Source organism: Bos mutus, chromosome 25, assembly GCF_027580195.1.
Source record: "Bos mutus isolate GX-2022 chromosome 25, NWIPB_WYAK_1.1, whole genome shotgun sequence".
Classification (NCBI taxonomy): Eukaryota; Metazoa; Chordata; class Mammalia; order Artiodactyla; family Bovidae; genus Bos; species Bos mutus.
In genome coordinates, this window is record NC_091641.1 from 19,194,906 (window position 1) to 19,218,251 (window position 23,346).

General features: G+C 47.5%; 1 protein-coding gene across 1 annotated transcript; it reads right to left on the reverse strand.

Annotated features, from left to right (window-relative positions):
• Window positions 1-11,233: 11,233 nt before the first annotated feature.
• On the reverse strand, window positions 11,234-21,359 carry AQP8 (aquaporin 8). Its single transcript, XM_005889363.2, has 6 exons — window positions 21,236-21,359; window positions 20,840-21,093; window positions 17,742-17,868; window positions 15,601-15,815; window positions 13,258-13,392; window positions 11,234-12,049 (listed from the first exon to the last, which is right to left on the reverse strand). The coding sequence occupies exons 1-6, from the start codon at window positions 21,245-21,247 to the stop codon at window positions 12,001-12,003; spliced, it is 792 nt and encodes a 263-aa protein (XP_005889425.1). The 5' UTR covers window positions 21,248-21,359; the 3' UTR covers window positions 11,234-12,000.
• Between the last annotated feature and the right edge of the window lie 1,987 nt (window positions 21,360-23,346).

Below are 23,346 nucleotides of genomic sequence, written 5' to 3' on the forward strand. Positions count from 1 at the left end.
TGTGCAACTGCTCTGGTTTTTATCTAGAATATGACTGATAGGTGGCAAATTTTCTGCCTCCCAACCCCACATTTAGATATAATGTTATATAATTTTAGATAGTTTTTTAAAACTCTGAGGAGCCAGGGAAGAAGTGAGTTAGAGACCTGAAACATTCACTATTTCAAAGACCAGTTGGACTCCTTAACCCTGCTTTAGATCAGGTAGTCGCCTTGGTCCAGACCAGCACCCCAGGGCAGTTTGTTAAGTATACCGTTGTCTTTTTTTGAGGCCAGCTCTTGTTCATGTGGTCATAAACCTCTCTGTAGAGCCGAGTAATTTGTACAACTCTACAGCTCACTGAGTGAAGGTGGAAATACTTTCTGACACTTCCAGCCCAGAACACTTTCTGTTTTCCATACTTAACCTGTTGGTCTGAAAAGTCTCCTTGACACCCCCCAGCACTGACCCAATAACTACTGAAGGAAGGGTTCAGATGGGGAGATAGTTCACTTACGGATGTTGCAGATAAACACCTGGGATTTGTCATCCAAAGCTGTTACTTCGGGATGCGACCAGTGGCATTTATACCCTTAAGATGACCGTGACCTCAGGGGACTTTGCTTTGGGAAAGGAGAAGTCACAAGTTTAGTGGAAAAATAACCAGAGTCAAGGCTGTGTGTAGATCATTTTTTCACTTTGCTCCTTTCCTTTGTCAGATGCTGTCTTATTAGAAGACATCTGAGTATGTTTGAATTTTCTGAAACTTATCCAAGAAGGTACCAAGGAGGATATAGGCAGGAAGGAAGGAAATCCAACCTATGGTGTCAGAATAGGCCGTGGCCTGTTGGAAGGCAGGTGACTCAGGTAAACGTTGATAAATGTTTCTTTCTGACATTCGTTAGGAGCGTTACGATTGTTCACATCTCACTAGGTTGATTTCCACTGCGTTGTCCAAATTATAAATCCCTAATAGTTAAGTGAAGTTTCACGTCACTAGTGTGCCCAGCACAGAGAGGTGTGTGTGGTGCCCGTGGGTGTGTGCTTGTATTGTGTAGATGTTCTGGAATCCCTGCTCTAGAGAAGATGCACATTAATAGAGTCACCACTTAGTAATAGGTATCCAGGGTTGATCATTATATCAAAGCATGATTCAGGAAAGTAGATGATTTACTATAAATATTAATTAAGCACGGTTATGTGTAAGGCTATGTTCCTAGGCACAGTGAGGGATATAGAAATGAAAAAAGGCTTGGTGTCTGTGCTCAAGAAATGTGCAACATGGTGAACGAACTATTGCAGCAAAAGATAATGCCAATTACATTCATGTCCGTTATGGAACATTATTTGTTCATTAATGAAAGAGCCACCTTCTCTTGCAGAAGAGTTTTTCTCAATGCCTAAAATCATATTCTCTACCTCCGTCTCTTAAATTTCCCCAGTGGCCAGAAAGGCTCAGGAACCATTCCTTCTCCAGGTGGAATAATCCAATTCTGTCTGTCATGTCTGGGATCATGCCGAGGTGGAATTTGGGTCCCCTTACCTATTCTCAGTTGTAAGTGGGCATTTGGACTTGTATTAAATTAACTGAATGAACTTTGCTTCTATAGAAGGAGACAGTCCTGCCCACCATCTTAGACCAAGGCTGTTTGTATTTTGTCTTTTTTCAGGTGGACATGAAAGTCAAAAGTGAAGTCACACTCTGATTACTGTGTCTCATATCACATAACATTGCCTTCATGACAATCCATACAAGTTTTTCCCCTAAGTTTCAGTAGCAGGGAAAGCTCTGATCCTAAAGCAAAAACAATGTTACCTTACAAACACTGTGACTTTTTTTTTTTTTTTTTTTTTAGCAACTTACTACTATTCTTTCTTTGTTCTGGCTGCTGGAACAAAGAAACTTACAAAAACAGAACTTTTAAGTCACCTCAGCCAACCACTTAAACATGTATTTACTTAATCCTGTCTTATATCTTTGTACCCCATATCCTATTTTTTTTAAGTGTACATAAGTAGTCATTTTATTCTCTGACTTCTTAACCAAGACCCTTTGGAGCCTGGCTGTATCCCTGCCTGCGCTTACTGTGTTACTCCCACAAACACCCTAATTCTTACTGGCATTTTTATTACACATACAACCTACTTTATTCATCTGGAAGGAAACGTTTTTTTTTTAAGAGGAAAACTTCACAGTATGCTTAAAACAGCTCAGGGCAGCCTGCCACCTAGAATGAGCATTAGACCAGAAGCTGTAAGACAGGTTTCATTCTTGTCACTACCACTTTCTGAGTGTTGTTGGACAAACCAGTCTCTCTCTGGGCCTGAGTTCCTTATCTGAAGAGAAGTTGAGCATGATTGCCAAGACCACTCCAGCTCCTATGAGGCTGTGGGGCATCAGAAGAGAGAAGTTATAAGACCAGGCCGCCACCCTGGCTCGCCACCGCAGGCAGCGTTCAGGCCATACTAAATCCATCCCATGAGCCCATCCCATACTTCAGCAAGAGGTTGCTGTGAGCAGTCCAGGAGCATGCTCAGTGAGGAGAAGGGACAAATCACTCATGTTCAACAGCAGGCGACAGACAGTGGTAGGTAGCTGCAGTGAAGAAAGCCAATTTGGGGACCCTGGTGCCCCATGACAGACAAGCCTCAACTCTGAGGGAGCCGGGGACACCCCAAGTGCAATGCTAAGCCCTTACCTCTGAATGCATTCCTAGTATAAATGTATGTCCACTCATTGTTTTGTGTGAATGTTCACTTAGATGTCTTCTTGAAAACTTGTATGTGAAATAAATGTCTAAATAAATGACTCGCATTGGTTTTTGCTATAATTTGAAGGCTGTCTTCATTAAGGAAAAAGAGAACTTACTCAAAGGTAATAAAAGCTGATTCTCACAGCTATGGAGAATCTCAGTCTCTTTTCCGGTCCACTGTTCTGCCCCGCAGCTGGCAGGGGTCTCGTGTGAGCCCACAGCTATTCCCCTGCAGCAGTCCTCTGACAGCCATCACTGCCACTGTCATAGAAGATGCTTGGCTCTAATTCCAGAGTAGGTTAGCCTACTAGATGAGATTAGTAGAGGCGCACACTGGGTGTATGCTCGGTGGGGCACTCACTCAGCCTCTCCTGGTGGAACCAGTCAACGTGATTCCCCCAGACACAGTGCTGCTTTTGCTTCACTGTTTGACTTAAAGAGTTCCAGTGGCTTCCACTTAGCCCTCCTTCCCGTAGCAGCTCCAACTCCATAGGTCACAGAGTCAATGTAGAGATTTTGCCACTTGTTGAGGATGTTTTTCCAACTATACTCTTAGAAACTGAGAAGAACTGCAGGGTGAATTTCGAGCCAGCTCACCTAAATATGAGGTGGATTCCAGACAAAGAATCTCTCCCGTCTAGACCTTATAAGCAGCCGACTGCAATAGCACCCACCCAAGGTTCTCGAGAGTGATAACTGCTCAGGGTCAGTACCTGAGAGTCCCTGTACATTTTCTATACTTTCCTTGAGCAAATGACCGTGACCTTTTTGGAGGAAACAAAGGCTCAGAATATCCATGTTCGAGTTCTTCCACAGGATTATCTGATCTTCCATCTCTCTGTGGAGATTTAGGTCTGTGAACTGACTCGCAGAGTTAGTTAGATGAGAGATTTTAAATCTCAGGCATCAGGAGGTAGCGGTATGGGAAGCATTCTTTGATGGTCCAGTGGTTAAGAATCCACCTTGCAATGCAGGAGACACTAGTTTGATCTTTGGAAAGATCCCACCTGCCATGGGACAACTAAGCCCACGCACCCTAGAGCCTGTGCTCTGCAACATCAGAAGTCACCACAATGAGAACCTGTGCACTGCAACTGAAGAGAGCAGCCTCCACTCACCATGACTAGAGAAAGCTCATGTGCAGCAACAAAGACCAAGTGCAGCCAAGATATATTTTTTTAAATCTCTAAGGGGAAAAAAGATCTGTCTTAAGGCTACAAATGTTCAATTCCTACAAGTACCAGTTAAGACAATTAGATTTCAAAGGAAGAAGAATGAATCCTTTGTGTTTCAAACACCAAAAGGAACACAGCTGATCACAACCTCCAAACCCCATGATGGGTGCAGGGATTTGGAAAGGAGGCAGTGGTCTGGGGCCCAAGACTGGCAAACTGCCTACCCTGCTCTGAGGTGGTAGATGCCGTGGCAGTGTGGGAGTAGAGGCGACGGGGAGCAGGCTTGGAAGGCCGGCCTTAGGAATTGGTTGGGTACATGCACATGGAGCCGTGGGACAGGCAGGTGTGCTTGCGACCCCTCTTGCTAGAGATCACCCCAGCCGAGACAAGCATGACTCAGCTGAAGAACGTGCCGTCTCTGAGGACCGCTGCCAACAGCCCCATGTGGTAGACAGACGAATGGCAGCCGCAGAGGGCGCACAGTAGGGCTTAGGACCTGAAGATCATGTAAAGAGGGATGGGTAAAGCAGATGTGGTCTATTTATGCAATGGAATATTAGCCATAAAAAAGGATGAAATAATGCCATTTGTGGCAACCTAGAGATTATCATATGAAGTAAGCCAAAATCAAATAGGTGGTATAACTTATATGTGGAATCTAAAAAAACTGATACAAATGAATTTATTTCCAAAACAAACTCACAGACACAGAAAACAGGATTACCAAAAGGAAAGGGTGTAAGGAGGGGTAAATTAGGAGTTTGGGATTAACAGATATACACTAAATGTAAGATAGATAACAACAGCCTACTGTGTAGCACAAGAAACTATATTCAATATCTTTTAATAACCTAAAATGGAAAAGATGCTGAAAAAGAATATCTGAAATCACTTTGTTGTGTGCTTGAAACTAACATAACATTGTACCTCAACTATAATAATAATTTTTTTTAATTTAAAAAAGTTAGGACATGAAAGTAGAAGATTGGCATACTTCCCTTTTGGATTGCTTAAACTCAGAGTTCTTGGACAATCTTCCGAGGGTAAGATGCAAGAACATAATACTAGGCCCCTCAACAACATAGCATGTGAGGACTCGGGCCAATCCTGGCAGAAGGAAAAGAAGCAGTACTTATGCTTCCTGCAGTGGAAAGAAACACTAGAGAATGTGTCCAAAATCCTGGATTCTAATTGAGTTCTGCCTTTAGATCACTGTGTGATTATAGTCAAATTATTTAGTTAGCCTCTCTGGATTTAGGGGTTGGACAGCATGAGTGGTTCCCAACATTTTCCCCTCAAGAGGTCCAAAGGTCCTTATGTGAAGGTAACTGAGAAAATACATGTGGTGCAAAGTCCATTCAGAATCTCCTTGTCAGAGATCCACCCCCTTGCCATGATTCTGATACCTGCACGTTTCAAAACCTTTGATTAGATGACCATAAATATAAAAACCACCACACTGTCCACTTACAGTTTTGAGGCAGTGTACTAATGCTTTATAAACATCTTATTTATTCTCAAAAGCATGCCGAAGGAGGTTTTCCATTGTACAGGTAAGGAAGTTGAGACTAAGAGAAATTCAATGCTTTCTTCAAACGTATACAGCAGACAAGCAGTTCTCAGACAAGTTCTGAAATTTAAACCTGGATCTTTCTTAAAATCCAAACTCGTAGCAACTGCATTTTACTGCTGTCATAGAGTTTCAAGCTCCAGCATCCTCAAATTCTGTGACCTCATTGTTCCTGAGAAAATGAGAGGTGGGGTAGAGGTAAACAGGTGATCTGTTTCAATTTTGGATTTGACTTAGAAAAACATCTACTTCTGCTTCACTGACTACCCTAAAGTCTTTGACTGTGTGGATCACAACAAACTGGAAAATTCTTAAAAAGATAGAAATACCAGACCACCTTACCTGTCTCCTTGAGAAACCTGTATGCAGGTCAAGAAGCAACAGTTAGACCCAGACATGGAACAATGGACTGGTTTAAAATTGGGAAAGGAGTATATCAAGGCTGTACATTGTCACCCTGTTTATTTAACTTCTGTACAGAGTACATCATGCAAAATGCTGGGCTGGATGAATCATAAGCTGGAATCAAGATTGTTGGGAGAAATATCAACAACCTCAGATACGCAGATGATGGACTCTAAAGGCATAAAGTGAAGAGGAACTAAACAGCCTCTTAATGAGGGTGAAAGAGGAGAGTGAAAAAGCTGGCTTAAAACTCAACATTCAGAAAACTAAAATCATAACATCTGGTCCCATCACTTCATGGCAAATAGATGAGGGAAAAGTGGAAACAGTGGCAGATTTTATTTTCTTGGCCTCCAAAATCACTGCAGACAGTGACTGTAGCCACTAAATGAAAAGACGTTTGCTCCTTGGAAGAAAAGCTATGACAAATCTAGAAGCATATTAAAAAGCAGAGACACCACTTTACCCACAAAGGTTCGTATAGTCAAAGTTATGGTTTTTCCAGTAGTCTTGTACAGATGTGAGAGCTGGACCAAAAAGAAGGCTGAGTGCCAAAGAATTGATGCTTTTAAACTGGTGCTGGATAAGACTCTTGAAAGTCCCACCCACAGACAGCAAGGAGACCAAACTAGTCCATCTAAAGGATATCAACCCTCAATATTCATTGAAAGGACTGATGCTGAAGTTGAAGCTCCAATATTTTGGCCACCTGATGGGAAGAGCCAACTCGCTGGAAAAGACCCTGGTGCTGGGAAAGATTAAGGGCAGGAGGAGAAGGGGGCAACAGAGGATGAGATGGTTGGGTGGCATCACTGACTCAGTGGACATGAATTTGAGCAAACACTGGGAGACAGTGAAGAACCAAAGTGCTGCAGTTCATGGGGTTGCAGAGTCAGACAGAATTTAGCAACTGAAGAAGAACTGCAGCAGAATGAATTTGAAAGTCATGAGGATCAGCTTATGCCGTTCATTCAGTCAACGAGTACTCAGTCCCTTCTATACAGCAAACAGTAAACCAGATAACATGGAGTCACAAAGAGGAATTAGCATCGCTCTTCCTCTTGAGAGGTTATGGTCTAGAAATTGACATGGAGACCCAGAGTTGAAATCCAATTACAACTGAGGAGTGAGAAGAGTTGTAATACACATCCTCTGTCCCTCTCCTTGTGGGGGGAAGAGGCACGTAGGTGACGAGGCAGGAGACATACTGTCCCTTATTCAGCAACAGTAACATGTGATGGCAAAGATCATGTGAACCCTGTGTTTTTCAGGTCTACTACATCCTTCTAATTTTCTGTATATTCATTCTCTGATTTTTGAGAGTTTGATATTGAAATTCCAACTAAAAACCTTAATTTATCTACTTAAAATATAATTGTAATATATATAGTGAAACTATATGTAACTTTGTTCTGTATTTTCCAAGTCTCTTGTAAATGTGTCATCATACTTTCATCATTTAAAAAAATAAGAAAGAGGAAAAAAAAAAAGAGATCATGAACTCTGAAGTCAGATATACCTGATCTTAAATTTTGGCTCCACTAATGTACAATGTGACTTTGAGTAACATCTCTTGAAATCTCCATTTGTTCCTCTGGAAAAAAGGAAAGACTAAGAGTTCCCTGGTGGCTCAGATGGTAAAGAATCCACCTGCAATGCAAGAGATCTCCCCCTGCGTCAGGAAGATCCCTTGGAGAAAGGAGGGGTTACCCATTCCAGTATTCTTGCCTGGGAAATCCCATGGACGGGAGCCTGGTAGGCTACAGTCCATGGGGTCACAGAGTCAGACACGACTGCTACCTGTATTCACTTCCTGAGACAACCATGAAAAATGACCACAACCTTGGTGACATAAAAAAGAGCAGAAAGGCCTCTTCACCATTCTGGAGACCAGAAGTCTGAAATCAGGGCACCATCCATCCATACTCCCTCCAAAGGCTGTGGGGAAGAACCCTTCCTCACTTCTCATAGCTCTTTTTGGTGACCCTGCTAATATCTTCGGAGAAGGCAATGGCACCCCATCCAGTACTCTTGCCTGGAAAATCCCATGGACGGAAGAGCCTGGTGGGCTGCAGTCCATGGGGTCGCTAAGAGTTGGACACGACTGAGTGACTTCACTTTCACTTTCCACTTTCATGCATTGGAGGAGGAAATGGCAACCCACTCCAGTGTTCTTGCCTGGAGAATCCCAGGGACGGGGGAGCTTGGTGGGCTGCCGTCTATGGGGTCGCACAGAGTTGGACACGACTGAAGCGACTTAGCAGCAGCAGCAGCAGCTACTATCTTGCGGCCCCACAACTCTGCCTCTATCCTTCTTCCAGATACGCCTTCCCTGTGTCTCTATGTCCTTTTCTGTCTCTTATTAAGTCACTCTCCCGGGAGTTAGGGCCCATTCAGATCCAGTATGCTACCTTTCTTTGCGTCTGCAAAGCCCTTATTTTCAAATAAGGTCACTTTTTTTTTTTTAATCTTTTGGCTGCACCACGTGGCATGTGGGATCTTATTCCTCCCCCAGGGATCAAACCTGTGCCCATTGCAGTGGAAGCACAGTCTTAACCACTGGACCACCAGGAAAGTCCCAAGTAAGGTCACATTCTGAGGTTCCAAGTGAACATGAATTTTGGGGGAACACTCTTCAACCCACATACCTCACAGAATTATTGTTGCGAGGAGTAAATGAAATAATACATGGAACGCCTTCTGCACAGTGCTGAGCACACAGTAAACACTCAGGAAATGTTAGCTGTACGCATGTATGTGTGTGTGAGTCGTGGATATATATACATGTATATACAACTGTTTTGTTGCTTTTTAATGTGTATGTATTCATTTTTGGCTGCACTGGGTCTTTGCTGCTGTGCACGGGCTTTCTCTAGTTGTGGTGAATGGGCTTCTTGCTGCTTCTGATTTTATCAAGCTATTTCCTCCCATCCCCCCCTTTTTAATGGTGATTGTAGCAAGATTTTCCTGAACGTTTACTGTATGCAAGGTGCCGTGGTAAGTCCTTCTCATGCGTTAACTCATTTGATCCTCACAGTATGCCTGTTGCTAAGGAAACTGAGGCTCAGAGAGTTTAAATAAATTACCCAGGCAGGGTCACATGGCCAAGAAGTGTGGGGAAACTGGGATTCGAACCCAGGTTCAGCCGACTCCAGGGTCCTAATTCTTAACTGAAGTAGGTCCATCAAGCGTCATGCTGGGTCTTGAATTTGCCTTCATCAAGTTCTTTGCCTTCCCTCTCTTCACTTGAATATTTTGAGCACATCATTCGCCATCCCTTCCTATCTCACCCTGCTCCTTTGATCTGCTGCTGCTGCTTCTAAGTTGCTTCAGTCGTGTCCAGCTCTGTGCGACCCCATAGATGGCAGCCCACCAGGCTCTGTCGTCCCTGGGATTCTCCAGGCAAGAACGTTGGAGTGGGTTGCCATTTCCTTCTCCAATGCATGAAAGTGAAAAGTGAAAGTGAAGTCGCTCAGTCGCAACCCCATGGACTACAGCCCACCAGGCTCCTCCGCCCATGGATTTTCCAGGCAAGAGTACTGGAATGGGGTGCCTTTGCCTTCTCTGACTCCTTTGATCTACTAGATATATTACAAGTTCTTACTAGACGTTTTTCCAGCAAAGACTCCTCCTTTCCTGACTAACCCTAATGGCTCTTCCCCATCATTTGAAGTTTCTGTTCTATTATTGCACAGTTCCCCTGCTCAGTGGTAAAGAATATGCCTACCAGTGCAGGAGACGTGGCTTCAGTCGCTGGGTCGGAGAGATACCCTGCAGAAGAAAATGGCAACGCACTCCACTATTCTTGCCTGGGAAATCTCATGGACAGAGGAGCCTGGCGGGCTACAGTCCCAAATGTGATTTAGTGACTAAATAACAATAAACAGTCCTTATTCACAATTCTGTTTGTTCTTAATCCCAAGAGTTAATGTTTAAGTATAACTGTATGTCTTTAGATTACACAAACAGTGTAAGAGCCCAGCCTCTGGAGCCAGACCACTGGGTTTGAACCTCAGCTCTGCCACTTCCTGAGTGACCTTGAGTAAGTCATTTGACTTCTCTGGTCTCACTTTCCTCATATGCAGCATGAAAAATAATAATATAACAACAATAATATGTACCTGTACAGTTGTTGTGAAAATGCAATAAATTACCACATGTTTAGTACACAAAGCAGATCCTGGCATGCAGGAAGTACTTGATAAGTGTTAGCAGCTTTTATTCTTAATGTGAGTGATTTTTCAAGTCTTTATTGAATTTGTTACAATATTTCTTCTGTTTTGTGTTTTGGTTTTTTGGCCAGGAGGCCTGTGGGATCTTGGTTCCTTCCCCAGCCAGGGATCAACCCACACCCTCCTGCATTGGAAAGTGAAGTCCTAACCAGTGGATCGCCAGGGGAATCCCACTAGCTATTTTTATAGTCACCTTCACATTGTTTGTTTGTTTGTTTGTTTGTTTGTTTCCGGCTGTGCTGGGCCTTCGTTGCTGTGTGCAGGCTTTCTCTAATTGCGGTGAGTGGGGGCTTCTCACTGGGGTAGTGTCTCTTGTTGTGGAAAATGGGCTCTATGTGAGCAGGCTCTGTAGTGGTGCACAGGCTTAGTTGCTCTGCAGCATGTGGGATCTTCCTAGACCAGAGATCGAACCCCTGTTCCATGCTTTGGCAAGCAGATTCTTTTTTTTTAATCTTTTGTTCTCTTTCTTTTTAAAAAATTATTTATTTTTAATTGAAAGATAATAATTGCTTTATAATTGCTTTATAATATTGTGTTGGTCTCTGACATACATCAACAGGAATCAGCCATAAGTATACATATGTCCCCTCCCTCTTGAAACTCCTTCTCACCTGCCTTCCCATCCCACCCCTCTAGGTTGTTACAGAGCCCTCCCCCTGCCAGGTTTTTACAGACCCAGCCCTGGTTTGAGTTCCCCGAGTCATACAGCAAATTCCCATTAGCTATCTATTTTATATAGATCCTCATAGAGAAGACACCGGAGAAGGCAATGGCACCCCATCAAGTACTCTTGCCTGGAAAATCCCATGGAAGGAGGCTGCAGTCCATTGGGTCGCTAAGAGTCGGACACAATTGAGCAACTTCACTTTCACTTTTCACTTTCATGCATTGGAGAAGGAAATGGCAACCCACTCCAGTGTTCTTGCCTGGAGAATCCCAGGGACAGGGGAGCCTGGTGGGCTGCTGTCTATGGGGTCACACAGAGTTGGACACGACTGAAGTGACTTAGCAGAGAAGACACACACGCTACTTGTAAGGTATGAAGTTTGGAATGTGTCACTTTATTCTTTTTTATCTTTAGTTATTCTTTATATTCTTACCTTTCATCAAATACCTCTGTCTCCCTAGACTTGTGCTATGACATATTACATATTTCCTTGGGAAATCCTTGCAGCTCTGGGCCGCCCCCATGTCCACCCTCCTCCTCAGCTAAAGTGGGTAGATTCATGTCCTGGATAGCCCTGGGAGCTAAACCAGACCCTCGAGTCTGCAATGGGCTTTTCAGCAGGGTCTTGAGGTCTGTGATCTGGAACTGATTTTGAGTCCAAACAGGACTCTAGAAAGGACTTAGCTCCAGACTGAGTTCCCACGGGTCTGGCCCAACCTGGACTTTTGCTTCCTCCCCAGCAGTGTCCATTTCTGAAAGGAAAGGCCAGCCAGTGGGCACACAGAAGGAAATATTGGACTATTTATTGCAAAGCTGGATTGACAGCTCAGGCAGCAGGGAAACAGACCACAGAAGGCCCTTTTGTAACAGAGAAATCAGGGACTAGAGAAGGAGAAAGAGGATGAGGGAAATGACCAGAGACACACTAACAGTCACCTCCTCTACTCCTGGGAACTTCCCTGGCAAAAGCTCTTCTGTTGCGCTGTTTCTACCTCCCTCTGGGTGGCGCTGGCGACACATTCCCTAGGCTGAAGTCTCATGAGCACAAAGGAATGCGAAGGACCTAGCACCTCTGAGAAGCCAGGCCCAAGTCAGGGGAAGCGTATCAGTCAGTCCTTGGAGGCTCTGCCCTGGCAGGAAATGCAAAGCTGTCTGGTCTGTGGTCCCGGATGGATCCACTGAAGGTCCCTGGGGTGGCAGGAATTCCACCATCTCAGCCTCACCGTCCCTTTAGGATTAGACGAATTTTCGCATCTCCAATGAAGAACCTACAAAAAAAGGTGGCTCAGTGAGGTCTCCAAGTCTCTGGAAGAGAGTCCTTCATCACATGTCTCCAGGTCCAGAAGAGATGCCTTCCTGGGCCTTTCCAGCCTCAATAGCCAGATCTCCTGGGGTAGAAGGAGAAACTCTCTCCTGTTGGGTTTCCAACCCCTTTTCCCTAAGATCCTCATCTGTACTATTTTGAAAACATCAGAGAATGATTCCTGATGCTTTTCACTAAGCCACAGCCCAAGCCGGGACTGCAGATGGGCAGCGATGCAAGCAGTCTAGATCAGCCCAGCCCAGTGCCTGCCCCTGCCCAGACAGCAGGCTCTGAACCAACTCGCATCCCTACACAACTTGGAGCAGAAAGGAGAGGACCCTGTGGATCCTTGAGGCTCACAGATGACAGCTGGAGGAGAAGCAGTCAAGCAGATATTATCCTCCTGATAATAACATCAACCTTATCCATTGCACAGTCAGGGAGCACTGCTCACAATGTGTCTTATGTGAATGGCATCTCCTGACATGCATGCTCTTGGAGGCACCATTGACATGATTTTCTATGTGGATAGGATTCCCTGAGTTGTATGACACCCCTGTGGGGAGCTATTCCTCCCCTACTCTCAGTCAATACAGTTGTTCAGGAGGGGCTGACCTCACCCGAACTCCAGGATTAGGCTCATGCTCAGACATAGCCAATAAGAGAGCTGACCCCAGGGCTACAGAGACCAGTTCAGAGGTAGACATGGCTCACACCGGGCCAGTTCAACCCAGAGAACAGCAGATCCAGGACTTTTGTAAGAGCTGTTGTTCTATTTCCTCTGGTCTCAGTTATTGAGCTGCTAGGATGGAAGCCTGGAATGCCTGGTAGGCATCTTTGCTTCTATTGGAGAGCCTTCGCCTAAGCACAAAGCCTACCCAGAGGTCAGTAAAGCCTGTGAGAAGGACCCAGCCCTACAGACATTGTGCGAGCTCGCACCAAAGTCAGGGCTACCTGTGAACTTTTCAGTTATGCCAGCCAATGAGCTTCCCTTTATGACAAAAGCTGTGTTCAAATGGATTTCCATCACTTGCAGCCAAAGATCCCAGAGCCATAATCTTTGCCTCTTCTCTGCTCTCAACCCAAGCAAGACCCGAGCCCCCTACCCCTGGATGCCCTGGGAACTATCCCCATGCCCACCAGATGGGCCACGACCCCGTGTCACTTTCCTACCTGATGAGCACTCCTACAAGCAGGCTGGCCAGGAGGGGCCCCAGCCAGTAGATCCAGTGGTAGTCCCAGTGGTTGGCCACCATGGCAGGTCCAAAGGCCCGGGCAGGATTCATGCACGCTCCAGACACAGCACCCCTGCCAACGCCCAGCCACACTCGTCAGCAGAATGCCAGCCAAGGAGCCCCGACGCACCCTGGTTCATTTCCCCTATGTGGGCCTAGATCACACACTGCCCAGAAACCCTCTCTACGCTATGATAGCATGGACGTTCCCAAGAAGACACAGGTGAAGAGACTTCTAACACAAGGAAGTGAAAGGCTTGACTCCTCCCTGGGGTCCTCCCTAAGGTCTGCCACTCCCCCGACACCCCTCTGGAAGAATGGCCAGCAAGCAGGGCTGGCTCAGTGATGGCAGGAAGGAAAATGGACCTACACCTTCTCCAGAGTTGATTAAGTCAGGCAACTCTTAGCTATATGAACTTAGGGTCAAGTGGATCTAGATTTAGAACTCTAGAGATTTCTAGGGGTGACATTTGTTTCACCTCTGTGTTTCAGTTGAGGTGAGCGTGCATATCTCATAGGTTGTTGTCAGGGATGGATGAGACAACACATACAGAACCCGTGTTTCTCATATAATTCATTGCAAGTGTTAACTCTAACCCAGCTGACCTGGTTGAGGTCTTTGTTGTGCTGCAAGCTTGGGGCCCAGCATCTCCCACAGAGTGGGTGTTCCCCAGGAGCACCTCTCTAGTCCTGGTGTCTGTACCCTCGCCCCAATGACTCAAGCTGGGGTCCTCACTCAGGCCTCACCCCGCAAGGACGCCACCTGTGGCCAGTGGTCAAAGCCAGATGAATGAGTCAATAGGTTTGTAAGTGAACCAAGAGCCACTAGGGGGCAGCAAAGCCCTGCTACTGCTCTATACGCCTATTTTCCCAGCCTCCCCAGGCGCCACTTCCCAGAAGATGAGTCAGGGTCAGAGGGCAGAGCTAGGAAAGGCTACACCTGGTTAGAAGCTGGCCTTCAGGAAGGAGTTCCCTCATCCCCCCTTTACCAAGGGCTCTTGTCCCAGATCTTTCACTTAATTTGCCACTGCCCAATGACGTTTGATGCTTCCTGGTGGCTCAGATGGTAAAGAATCTGCCTGCAATGCAGACCTGGGTTCCATCCTTGGGTTGGGAAGATCCCCTGGAAAAAGGAATGGCAACCCACTCCAGTATTCTGGCCTAGAGAATTCCATGGACAGAAGAGCCTGGCAGGCTACAGTCCATAGGATCGCAGAGTCAGACACAACTGCGTGGCTAACACACACAATGACTTTAATGAGGGACTTCCCTGGTAGTTCAGTGGTAAAGAATCCACCTGCCAACACAGGAGACGCAGGTTGGATCCCTGGGTTGGGAAGATCCCCTGGAGAGGGAAATGGCAACCCACTCCAGTATTCTTGCCTGGAGAATTCCATGGACAGAGGAGCCTGACAGGCTATAGTCCCTGAGGTCACAAAGAGTCGAACATTACTGAGCAACTAAACAACAATGACTTTAAATAAGTCACCTGTGTCTTCTCTGAGCCTGTTTCCTCAGTTATGCTGCTGCTGCTGCTAAGTCGCTTCAGTTGTGTCCGACTCTGTGCAACCCCATAGACGGCAGCCCACCAGGCTCCTCCGTCCCTGGGATTCTTCAGGCAAGAACACTGGAGTGGGTTGCCATTTCCTTCTCCAATGCATGAAAGTGAAGAGTGAAAGTGAAGTCGCTTAGTCGTGTCCAACTCTTGGAGACCCCATGGATTGCAGCCTACCATGCTCCTCCACCCATGGGATTTTCCAGGCAAGAGTACTGGAGTGGGGTGCCATTGTCTTCTCCATTCCTCATGTATAAATGGGGAGAAATAACCCTTTGTCTTCTTAATGCCTTTCCAAGCCTACTGAGAGGCTCTTGATAAACAAGACAATGTGAAAGCTCTTTGTAAGTCTGAAGCTAAAATCTGGCTGCCTGCTGGCAAGTCTACAGAAATGATTTCTTGATACTACAAAATTAGGAAATGCACATAAAAACCCAGTCTTCTGACTTCCCTGGAATGAAATTGAAAAGGTCACCCCAAGCCCATATTCCCACACACTGATAACTTTTCAGAGGAGCATGGTGGGGGCCTCCTAAGACTCCGCAGTCCCCACCACTCCCTGTTGAATGCCTCCTATGGCCCACTTCCCGGTTAAACTGTCTGCATGGTTTCTATTGGCTACCAAGCCTGTGACCCTCAGGGAGGCTCTGCAGGCCTGCGCTCCTCCAGGACCGAGCCTCGGCAGAGCAGTCCGAGCCTGCAGTCCCACTGCCGAGCGGCACTCACCCCGCCAGGATGTCCACGGTGACAGAGAAGCCGATGCAGAATGGGGCCAGGGGACCTAGCGTCTTCTCGTTGATGGCGCCCATGCACACGGTCAGCGCCAGCAGTGTCGTCAGGATGACCTCCGCCACCACTGCCCCGGCCACCTGCTCCGACTCCTGGACTGTCACAAAGGCCGCCCCGGTCGCATTCCAGAACCTGTCCTCGGGACTCACCGCCTGTGGAGAGCAATGCTCAGCCCCACAGTGGGGGTGGAGAGACGGCTGGGAACTGGGTTGGTCCGGGGGTCGGGGGTTCACACGCTTTAAAGCCAGGGAAGGGTCCTGTCCAATGTGCAGCCAGACATACCTGGAACCACATCCCAGCTCCACCAGTTCCTACTGTGTGGCTCACCTGAGCTACTGGACTTCTCTGAGCCTCATTTTGCTCATCTGTAAAATGGGGATAACCTAATGGTGGCCCCAGGTGTTGTGGACCAGAAGCATATGAAACTTAGATGACCTTTTTTTGAAAAGAATACAGAAATACCTAATTTTTACAAATTTTGCAAACACATACATACACTCAGGTGAACACATTGCCAGCCCCCTAAAAGACCTCTTTGAAGGGATGAGAAGAGCCATGGAACTTAAGCTCACTGGCTTCCCAGGAAGTCGGCCTCTGGGGTCATCACGACCCCTGGGAGGGCAAACAAGCTTCTGGACCCAGAACTCAAATCTGGGCCCTGCTGCGCCTCAGCTCATCTGAACTTGGGCAAGTCACTGCCTTCTCTGCCCCTCGGCTTCCCCCTCTGCAAAGTGGGGATGCTGATAATAACAGTTCCTGTCCCAGGTGGTGGGTGCTCTCTAAGGACGGCTGCTGACTTCTGGTCAAGCTGGAGATTAAATGAGAGGATTCTGTCAAGTGCTGGGCAGGGGTGCGGGGGGAGGCAGAGAGGAACACTCAGTGAGCTCACTGCTGCTCCGCACTCGTCTCCATCATGTTGGATGAGTCTGCAAGTGGCCTGGCCTGAAGGACAGTCCAAGCATTGTTTTCCATGGGGAATCAGAGCAGTCCCCATTCTAAACAGACAGGGCAGCAGGGTCTCAAATGGGGCGTGCGGTTACCAGGGCAGGGAAGATAGCAAAATGGGGATCAAGACCAAAGTCTGCAGTGGGCAGCGCTTAGAGCCACAGACCAAACCCTAGCCAGGCTAATAGGCACTCCCTTCACTCCTACCCACCCCAAACTCCCCTACCCCACCACAAACCAAGCAAAGCCTTCATGTTGAAGGATTCCTAGTTAAGACGTAAGAACAGCAGGAAAGAGAGAGACAGAAAAGAGAAGGAAAAAAGAAAGTCAGGTGGGCAAAGATGGAGAAAGAAGTCCATGGGTGGAGTGTGGTGTATAACCATAGAAATTCTGTGGCTGAGAGGAAGAGCTAGCCTTTCTGTTGGAATGGGAGATTTCCAGTAAATTGAGTGTTAACTCCTATCAAAGGTAGAGTAACTCAGTTTAAAGGCAGGCAAACTGGAGAACACACAGAGAAGTTAGTTCAGGAGTTTCTCAAGGAGAAGAACCATATGCATCCTGAATCCTCAGCTGGTGCTTAGTGAGATGTTTGTAGAAAGAATGAACAAGTGCGTGAATGGATGAATTTTAAAAATCAGCATTATCTAAAGCCACAAATGGACTCAGGAAGAGAAACTTTCAGTTTTGAATTCTGATTCCTGGTCTCCCCAGGGAAGGCTGTATCCAGACATGGACAGAACAGGGTGGGTTTAGAAAGAACCAAAGGTCCTTTGAGTGTTCCCTTCTGGGTAGAAATTTGGTGGGCTTCCCTGGTGGCTCAGATGGTAAAGAATCTGCCCGCCAATGCAGGAAACCCAGGTTTGATCCCTGGGTCGGGAAGATCCCCTGGAGAAGGAAATGGCAACCCACTCCAGTATTCTTGCCTGGAAAATTCCATGGACAGAAGAGCCTGGTGGGCTACAGTCCATGGGGTCATGAGAGTCGGACACAACTAAGCGACTAACGCGTTCACTTCCAGTCCCATTGGAAGCAACGGGAAAAGAGTCAGACAGTCGCCACTCCCCATCCCCACGCACCCCAGCAGCCCTGGCAGAGCCAAAGCCCCCAGCCCAGCCCCCTGGGGGATCACCCACCTTAGCCAAAGCGGCTCCGATCAGCCCCCCGCACAGCTGGGAGATCCAGTAGGGAAACAGCATCGTCAGCTTGAGGCCTCCAACCAGCATGGCTGCCAGGGACACCGCAGGGTTGAAGTGTCCACCGCTGTCGCCCAAAAAAAGCAGGAGTCATGAGGCCAAGGCTTAGAGCCTGGGTCCCCACAGCACCCTGGCTGGCCCTGCAGGGCCAACGTCAGTCAAGGGCAGCCCAAGCAGAAAACAGGCGCCGGATCATCCCCACGTTCCCTGAGGTGCAGGGTGGTGGAGGGAAGGTAATGAGAGGGGAGGCTGGGAGGGGAGGACAGCCCCATTCCTGTCCTACCCCCAGATCCAGGACAGCCCAGAGGAAGAACGTGATGGAAAAGCATCTCTCAGCTCCTTGTCGACCCCCCGCAGAGCTGTATCCAGCCCTTCAGAGCTGTGGCCACAGAGCACAGCGAGACCCCAGGCTTCAAATGCATAGCCCAGGAGAGGTATCCCGGCCTCCCCGTAAAAGTAACCAGGCCCTGAACACTAGCTCCTGACTGGTTGAACTGCTCAACCAATAAAAATCCTAGTTTGGGTCTGAAAGTGTGACTAGCGTTGTGTGTTAAACTTGAGCTTAAAGGTTCTTGGAAATGGCATTGGTAATCGGGAGTGAGGTTAGAGGTTCATGATTATATTGGGGGTTGGGATCTGGGGTTTGGAATGTGCAGGGAGGTTAGACAAAATCGAACCTAGGTCAAAGGGCTGGTTCAGGTTGGCTCCATGGGGCAGTTCCATTGGTCCTGGGTAAAGAGCCTTCCTCTTGACCAAGCTGCTCAACCCATCCGAGTCCCAGGGCCAGGAGGCCCCTGAATACCCTGCTACACCCACTGGCATCCTGTCCAGCCCCACACAGATAGAAGAGCTGTCCTGAGAGTCTGGCTCAACAAGCCCTCAGGAGCATGGGATGGACACTCCCAATAAGAGGGACAGTGACCCCAAGACCCCCATGTCTCCCCAGCTGTTCAGAGCCCACTAATGGGCCTGCCCACCCAGCGGGCACAGGACACTGAGCTGAGACTGGACAGAGGACCCTGGCTCTGGACCCAAGACTTCGTCCAACATGCCAACATTTCAGGACAAGCTGCCCCAGCTTGTCTGGCCGAGCTCTGCGCACAGGCCCTTGGGGAGCTTCCTGCAGGGTCAGGAAGTGCTAGCTGATCTCAGACTCAGTCAATTCGGGTCCATGACCAAGCTTAGCCTGGGCTCTGCCAAAGCAGAGAGGTGGGGACAGGGGCAGGGGCAGGGGCAGCCTCCCGCCGGAGACTGCAGAGTTAGAAGCCTGTCTGCCATCAGCCCCTCCACCAAATCACCCAGTCCAAAAGGCGTGAGAAACTCACTCAGAGCATGGCTCGACCAGGAGAGGGCTGGAACACCACACATGTTCAGGAAACTCACTTCACACTCATTAACAATAAAACAATCATCCATTGTTTACTCACTAAAAGCTTACTGAACACCTACTCTGCGCTAGGTGCTGGGCTGGGTGCTCCAACAACCTCAAAGTCGGTGTCTGGTTCGTGGTAGGTACCCAATAAATATTTGTTGACAAAAAACAGATGGTTGGATGAAAGGCTGGCATTTCAGATAGGCAGTCTCCTGCAGTGCAAAGCAATGTCCTCTCTGGCCAGCTGGCCTGGGTTCAAACCCCAGCTCGGCCACAGAACAGCTATGTGACCATGGGCAAGTGATAAAACCTCTCTGTGCCTTAGTGATCCCTATCTCATAAACTCTGTTGCAAAAATAATTAATACATGTTCCTACAGAGTGGTGGCAGATAGTTGGTATTCAACAAGTATCAGCTATTATTATCATCTCCCTTTTATTCCACCTAACATAGGTGCAGTTACTTGCCCTGGTCACCCTGCTAAGACATGACAAATGATGCCTTCATCCCTGAACCAATGAGAACAGAGGACTCTGATTTTCATCCCACCTGCAGCTTCCCTTAGATATTTAAAGAGAAATGTAACAGTTCTCTTTCCATTCTGTTTTTCTGAGAAACAGTATTTTAATTTCCTTACTCAGATCAGTTTTCTGTGAGAGATTAAATACAAACGAACCAGATTCTAGATCTCCCTGCCAGACACCCCATCCACTGGGTCGTTTCTCCTGGGAGTCCGCGACCTCCCGGTGGAGCCTCCTTTCAGGGGAGGGCTAGGCAAGGGGAGCCCCTCGGCCCTCCCTACCCTCCTGGTGGGTTCTTCTGTGAGGCATTGCCTTCCCCTAGGTTGGAGCAAAACCCTGTCTTAATGGTAACTATGGGCTTTCCAGGTAGCTCAGTGGTAAAGAATCCACCTGCCAATGCAGGAGACATGGGTTTGATCCCTGGATTAGGAAGATCCTCTGGAGAAGGAAATGGAAACCCACTCCAGTATTCTTGCCTGGGAAATCCTGTGGACAGAGGAACCTGGCAGGCAACAGTCCATGGGGTTGCAAAGAGTTGAACACAACTTATTGACTAAACAACAATAACAAAGGTAACAGTAACACAGCCACCAATCACCACCAAGTGAGTGATTGAGCACTCACTATGGACTGAGCACTTCACAATATTTCATTCTTGTACCTCCACCAGGAGGGGCTGGGTTTAGGCAACAGACAGCTTGGGTTTGCATCCTGGCTCTGCCCTGGGTCCTTGGATGAGTTACCTGACCTTTCCCCTTCACAGTGAAAAAATGGGACTAATAATAGTACCAACTGCCCAGGGGTGTAAGGATTACATGAATTGCCATACACAAAGGGCTTGGAATAGTTCATGGTAAGCATGAGCATTACACCTGCACTGGCTTGAGAAATAAGATTTAGAAAATGCTGTTCCCATTTTATAGGTGAGCAGTTGGGTTTGGAGAATGACTTAAGCAAAGCTGCAGAGCTCATGGACTGAAGAGCCAGGATTCTAACCCAGGCAGTCTGATCCCCCAGCCCACATTCTTATCCACACTGTTCTCGGGATCCTGGGTGTGTGCCCCCGGATGCCTGCCCACCACGCCACTCCCTGCCCCCAGCTCCCTGCAGCCGGCGCCAGGCTGAGTGCCCAGAGCTGTTCCCACCTGATATTTCCCAGCGTGGCAATGACCAGCCCCAGGGCCAGCCCGTGGGCCAGTGCTGGCTGCAGCCGCCCGGTGTCCGGCCCATTCTCGATGACCGACAGGCAGCCGATGAAGATGAACAGAGCAGAGCCCAGCAGTTCCACCAGGCAGGGCTGCACCAACCGCTCGTACCAGCACCCATGCCACCGGCCCCTGTTGCTGGGCTCCTTCACCTTGACGCTGCCCGACTCCAGGTCACACATGGATACAGCTGCCTGTGGGGGTGGGCAAGAGAAAGAGGGAGCCGGATGAGAGGAGAGCCCAGAAGGAAGCCCCCAGCACCTCCACCTTTAATGAATCCTCAGCCACCCGCTTGGAGGCCCAGGCTGCAGAGGAAGAGGCCAGGAGTGGACCCACCTCTGTAAACATTGGGGCGGAGATGACTCTTGGAGGGACTCTGTCCTGCCCTGGCTGGGAGACCCACACCTGCTGTCCCGGACAGGACACTCTTATCTCCAGGACCCGGGCTGCCAGCCCACTAACAGGCTCTGCCCCTTTTAAAGGACTCCAGACGCTCCCGAGGGTGCCGAGAAAGCAATAAAGACCAGTGGGAGGTGGCCCTGAGGTCATGGAGAGGAAGCCTTTTTTTAAAAAAAAATCTCAGCTGGGCAGGGCAGGGGGGTGGTCAAGGATTGCTGAGTTTTCTACCAACAAAGGGAAAAGGCGTTGTCTTCACTGCGTCACCTGGAGAGAACTCTAGGTCTTCCCCAGCAGGAGATGGAGGGGTCCAGAGGAGACCCTCATGTGTAAGTGAACACGGGGGGCTCCCACCAAATCGGGACCACAAATGGGAAGTAAGGCTGAACTCAATTTCAGTGATGTTTTCCACCAATTTCCAAGGACACCTCCTCGTATCTGAGGCCCTGACACCTCCACACACTCACACTGACAGGCTGATCCAGGGCTGAGGGTGTAGACGGATGATTGTTCTGGGAGATTGCAGAGGCAACGGTAAAGCCCGCGGACTTTGGAAACAGGCTGCCTGGAGTTCAACCCCAGCTCCTCCACGAACTCCTGAGTAACCCTGAGCATTTGCTCACCCTCTTTGTACCTCAGTTTCCTCCCCAGTGTAGGGATGAGAGTGGCGGGGCCAATGAGGTAGAGTAGTGTGCTTTAAATGAGTGAAGGTCAGGGCATTTCCCTGGTGGTCCAGTGGTTAAGAATCCACCTTCCATCGCAGTGAAGTGGATTCGATTCCTGGTTGAGGAGCTAAGATCTTGCATGCCGCAGGGCAACTAAGCCTGCGGGCCGCTACTACTGAGCTTTCGCGCCGCTATGAAGACCCAGCATAGTCAAAAAAATTTTTTTAATTAAAAAAAAATAAATGAGTTAAGATCATAAAGTGTTTAGACACAGATGTTTATGATAGACACAGGGTAAGTGCAATACCAGTGCCAGCTGATTTAGAATATGTATTTATGCAAATTGATATTTACCGAGAACTTTCTACATGCCAGGCACTTGGTTAAATACCTATACGTATTATCTCATTTAAACCTCACAATAACCCTATGAGGTAGGTACGATTATTACAGCCACTTGAACAGATGAGGAAGTGGAGATTCAGGAAGGTTAAGTTCCCCAGGATCACAGAGCTTTTGTGACAGCAGAATGTATGGGCTAAGTCACAAAAGGACAAATACTGTGTGATTTCACTTATATCAGGTACTGGAATAGACAAATTTATAGAGACAGAAAGTAGAGTGGTGGGCCTGGGAGGAGAGGAGAATGGGGAGTTAATTTTTAATGGATACAGTTTCAGATGGGGAAGATGAAAAAGTTTTAGAGATGGATGGTTGCACACTAATATGAATGTACTGAATGTCACTGAACTATATGTTTAAATGGCTAAAATGGTAAATCTTGTGTTATACATATTTTATCACAGTTGGGAAAAAAAGTGTAAAGCCACTACACTCACAATTTTAAAAAAAATCTTGTGGGTTAAGCCTTTCTAAAGGGATGGATGGATGGATGGATGATGGGTGGGTGGACAGATGATGGAAAAGATGCATGGAAGATGGGCAGATGGGTGGATGGACAGATGGAAAGAAGGAAGGAAGGGAGGAAAGAGGGAAGGGCAGGGGAGAGAGATGGGTTTCCTTATTCATCCATTCAATAAATATCTAAATATCGACTGTGAACCAGTCACTGTCCTAAGAGCTGGAAGAAAATGTAGCAGTGAACAAGAGAGGCAAAGATGCTGTTCAGTGTTTATAACTATTATCTGCATGTTGTATATAGTCACAGAGAAGTAATATCTGGGATAAGAGAATTTTAATGAAAATTTCCACCATTAACTGATAACTCATTATGTATCTAACACTGTGCTAAGCACTCTGCACGTATTTACAACTCAATAAGTCCTATGACTTCTTATCCCCATCTTCAGATGATAAAAACGAGATACAAAGAGGTTGAAGAACCTGTCCAAGGTTGTGTAGATTAAAAAAGTATCTACTTCAGGA

Excerpts from the sequence above, each read along its gene's own strand:
- AQP8 (XM_005889363.2), bottom strand. Across the intron at positions 13,393-15,600 it reads ACCGTGGACATCCTGGCGGG|GGGTGCTGTGTCTGGAGCGT; the intron begins GTGAGTGCCGCT and ends GGGCGTTGGCAG. Across the intron at positions 12,050-13,257 it reads CTTGTAGGAGTGCTCATCAG|GTTCTTCATTGGAGATGCGA; the intron begins GTAGGAAAGTGA and ends CTTTTTTTGTAG.